This window comes from Cynoglossus semilaevis, chromosome 19 (assembly GCF_000523025.1).
Source record: "Cynoglossus semilaevis isolate Cse_v1.0 chromosome 19, Cse_v1.0, whole genome shotgun sequence".
In the NCBI taxonomy this organism is placed as follows: domain Eukaryota; kingdom Metazoa; phylum Chordata; class Actinopteri; order Pleuronectiformes; family Cynoglossidae; genus Cynoglossus; species Cynoglossus semilaevis.
The window spans coordinates 11,909,079-11,912,446 of NC_024325.1; the positions used below are offsets into that span (position 1 = coordinate 11,909,079).

Sequence of the window (3,368 nt, forward strand, 5' to 3'; positions counted from 1 at the left end):
AGCGCTACCCATAATGGTCAGTGTGAGAGTTTATTTATATGTTTGTAAATAAATATTTCAAAGAAACTTCATCTGATAGTGGGGATACACTAGAGTCATGGCTCATGCCAGGACCAAGGTATTACCAGGTCAGACTGGCTCACTGCCACATTGAAATGGAATGGGGTCAATATAATAACTATATATAATAACATATAATTAAATAAGTTTCATGTTTCCACCATGTTGTGAAAAATCTATTAACAAATTAGTAACTACATGTAACGCGTGTCTGGTTTTAGGGAATTAGTCATTTGATTTGCAACAGTAAAGGCTGTAAAGACTAAAACATCTAAAAACTACATTTCCCGTGACACATTGCTCATAAGCAGTCACGCCCCCGAATTGAATGGCAAGTTGTTTGTTTCACTCCGGCCGGCTGCTAACTATTCTAGAGCAAACATGGGAAGCAGCAGTCCACCGCTCTCTATTTAACTCATAAGCTGCAGGAGGACGGTCAGACACACACTTCCGCTTTAAGTATTTTTCTTCAAAGTAAAAGCACATGTTTTTCAACAAGTAAACAAGACTACAAACAAATAGATAAATTGACATTTTCACTGTTTGTTTGTTTTTACTTTGTTTAGAACGAAAGACAACACGAGAAATGTGTCAAGAAAGACAAAAACTAATGTTTTTACCTGAAAGATTCTAAGATTTAGTGTAAATGCATTGTTGTAATGACTACTTTAACTTTAGGCACAAACACAAATAAAACAAACTAAACAAACTAAATAAAACAAACTAAACTGAAGATTAAAATATTAGGACATATTTACTTTGCCAAATGTCTTCATTTGACTTCAGTTAATGTAGTGGGGGTGGGAGAAGCTAGTTAAATTAGCATGTAGAGAAAACAAAAATGTGCAATGACCATGGGGCTCTTACCATGATACATGATACACATGATACTTTTAAATAATCCACTGACTGTCAGTCACATGACAAATTCTAATTACCGGTACTCTCCTGCTTTATATAAATAATATGAATTTATTAATTTATATTCATTTATTTTCATTGTATTTATTTGATTTAGGAAAGTGTTTTACCTCTATTTACAAAGTGATATTTCTGTGAAAGAGTTTAGGAGACCGCTTAAATATTACATAGTCGTGCTTCTGCTTTTATTTTGAGACTCTGAAACCGGAAGACTAAGCGGTTTCCGGCGCAGGTTTGACAGCAGGTCCCGTTTCTTTTTTTTCACATCTTTGCTTTCTTTATTCCTCTCACTGCCTCTCTCTTTCTGTCTCTGCCTATTTAAACGCCTTATAGCCTGTCGGGTGTGTGACTGTACGCTTGCGTGCAGTATTTATTTGTTTATTCACCTTATGTTGACGTATCGAGCTTTTAGGTTTTAGCCCGTTCCTCAAATGAGAAGACGTAAAAGATGGAGCTGCACATTTTAGAGCACAACCTGAAAGTGGCGAGTATAGAGAAGGAGGGGATCCAGGTCTGCACTCACGGATTAATAAAACTCGCTTTCTTGGCCCCCAAAACAAGGTTAGTAACTTCCAAGACGCGAACACTACCATATATGTTTCACACTCGTAATTACAACGTAGCAAACACACGCACCTTCGTATACTTGTGTTATAAAGGGGTCGTTCGTGTACTAATGCAGGTTTCTGAACCCATTTCTGACTATGCTTTTTACACTGTCACCAGTTTTCAGGCCTGCCCCCGTTTTTAACTGTGAGTGTCACTGGTCTAAGTGTCTGCATTTCCTTGCAACAACATTTTCAGAACTATACACGTTTGTGTGAGAACTAGGGCTCTCAGTTCTATGATATTTTTTGTGGTTGGAGTTAGAATGTTAATATCCTGATCTCAGTAGACAGGTCTTGGTCTTAAGGATGTTGGATCTAAGGTGGAAAATATTTGATTCGTAGGGATTTGGTAAAGTTTGGACAGAGATGGAAATTTGGTTAAGCTGTAACCATGTTAGAGACATTAGCTGTCTTGACCAGGACTTCAAATGTTAGGATTAAGTGGGTTGGTTCATTCATAGTTGGGCATTTCGTTTGGTTTTGGCTTTGGTAAAGGATAGCGCCTGAACAGCAATAGCTAAACAAAAACAGCATTACATGTTTGAGCTTGTGTATGTACTTATTGCCTTATTGACAAACCAGTGTTCCTCATAGCAACTATGTCCTGGTCCTAATGAAACAAGACCTCATTTTCCAGGATCCTATTTACAGTCGCAATTAGGATATGACTTGTGATCAGGATACTTTTAGGGTTCCACATTATCTGATGAACTGTCCAATTAATAACTAGTATGAGGATGGTAGTTGGTGTTCATTAGAACTAGTTTCTTTAACACTTACCAAAGCCTTTGCTTTAATGGGTCTGGCCTCATGGAGACTGAGCCTAATTTACTTTGTAAATATTAGGATTGTTTACTGAAATGATGTTTGTTGGAGATTAAAGTATTGAACAGATTTAGTTCAATTTTGGAATAGATATGTAATAAGGCTGTTGTAATGAATGACTCAACTCATGAATCAACCACAGTGGCAGAGCAACTCAGTACTTTCTTGGTTCAAATATTCTGGCTTCCCGTTTTAGACCTTTGTATGAACGTAAACAGGAATAAAATAATAAAACAGGAGAATGAACGAGATACAAATATTTGCATTAAATAAAAACCTTAATATACAAATGAAAAAACAAGGACTATATTATGACACTACAAATCCAATTATATTTTTAATTTTTAAGAAAAATGTAATTCAACTCTCTTCGAACCATAGGTAATGTCAGATAAATAATTGCCCTGGCTGAAACTTGGATTAGGCAATAAATTGTGGTTGCCAACTGTGAGTTATGCAGATGACATTATACTGTTGTTAAACAAAAACATAACGCTCATTAAAGCAATCAGTGGGATAATGTGTGAGTGCAAAGCCAAACCAGTGTAATGGCTTGTTTAATTTACTTAATTTAAGAATATGTTTAAGATTTCTGGTTGGACTTAACCAGAATAGAAAATGAGTACTTGAAAGCATTTGTTTAGGACAGAGCTACATTTTTATCTCTGTTAGATCGCTCACACTCATGACAGACAAACACAATAGACAGGGGTATTTTTCCTTTCAAAAATAGCACATTTTAGCACAAAAGCAATTGCACATGAATACAAACAGACATAACGTGTGTTCCTTTGCTATCAGCGCAACCTGTTTATTAAAATGAGCTGCTAGGCAAATTAGTCCACTTCAGTAACACACTGGCTCATGTCCTTCATCGGTTTTTATCAACAGAAACAGTCAGTCAGTCATTAGCTCCAGTGAAGCATAGTACTGGTAGTGTGTATTGGGATGTGT

The 3,368-nt window shown here is 36.3% G+C and overlaps 1 protein-coding gene across 1 annotated transcript in view; it reads left to right on the forward strand.

Moving 5' to 3' along the window:
* The first annotated feature begins 1,101 nt into the window (after window positions 1-1,101).
* The window catches only part of castor2 (cytosolic arginine sensor for mTORC1 subunit 2), a 13,242-nt gene continuing 10,975 nt past the window's right edge, over window positions 1,102-3,368 (forward strand). The window contains exon 1 of the mRNA XM_008333008.3: window positions 1,102-1,542. Coding sequence (XP_008331230.1) covers window positions 1,430-1,542 — 113 coding nt within the window. The 5' untranslated portion in view covers window positions 1,102-1,429. The remainder of the gene's footprint in view (window positions 1,543-3,368) is intronic.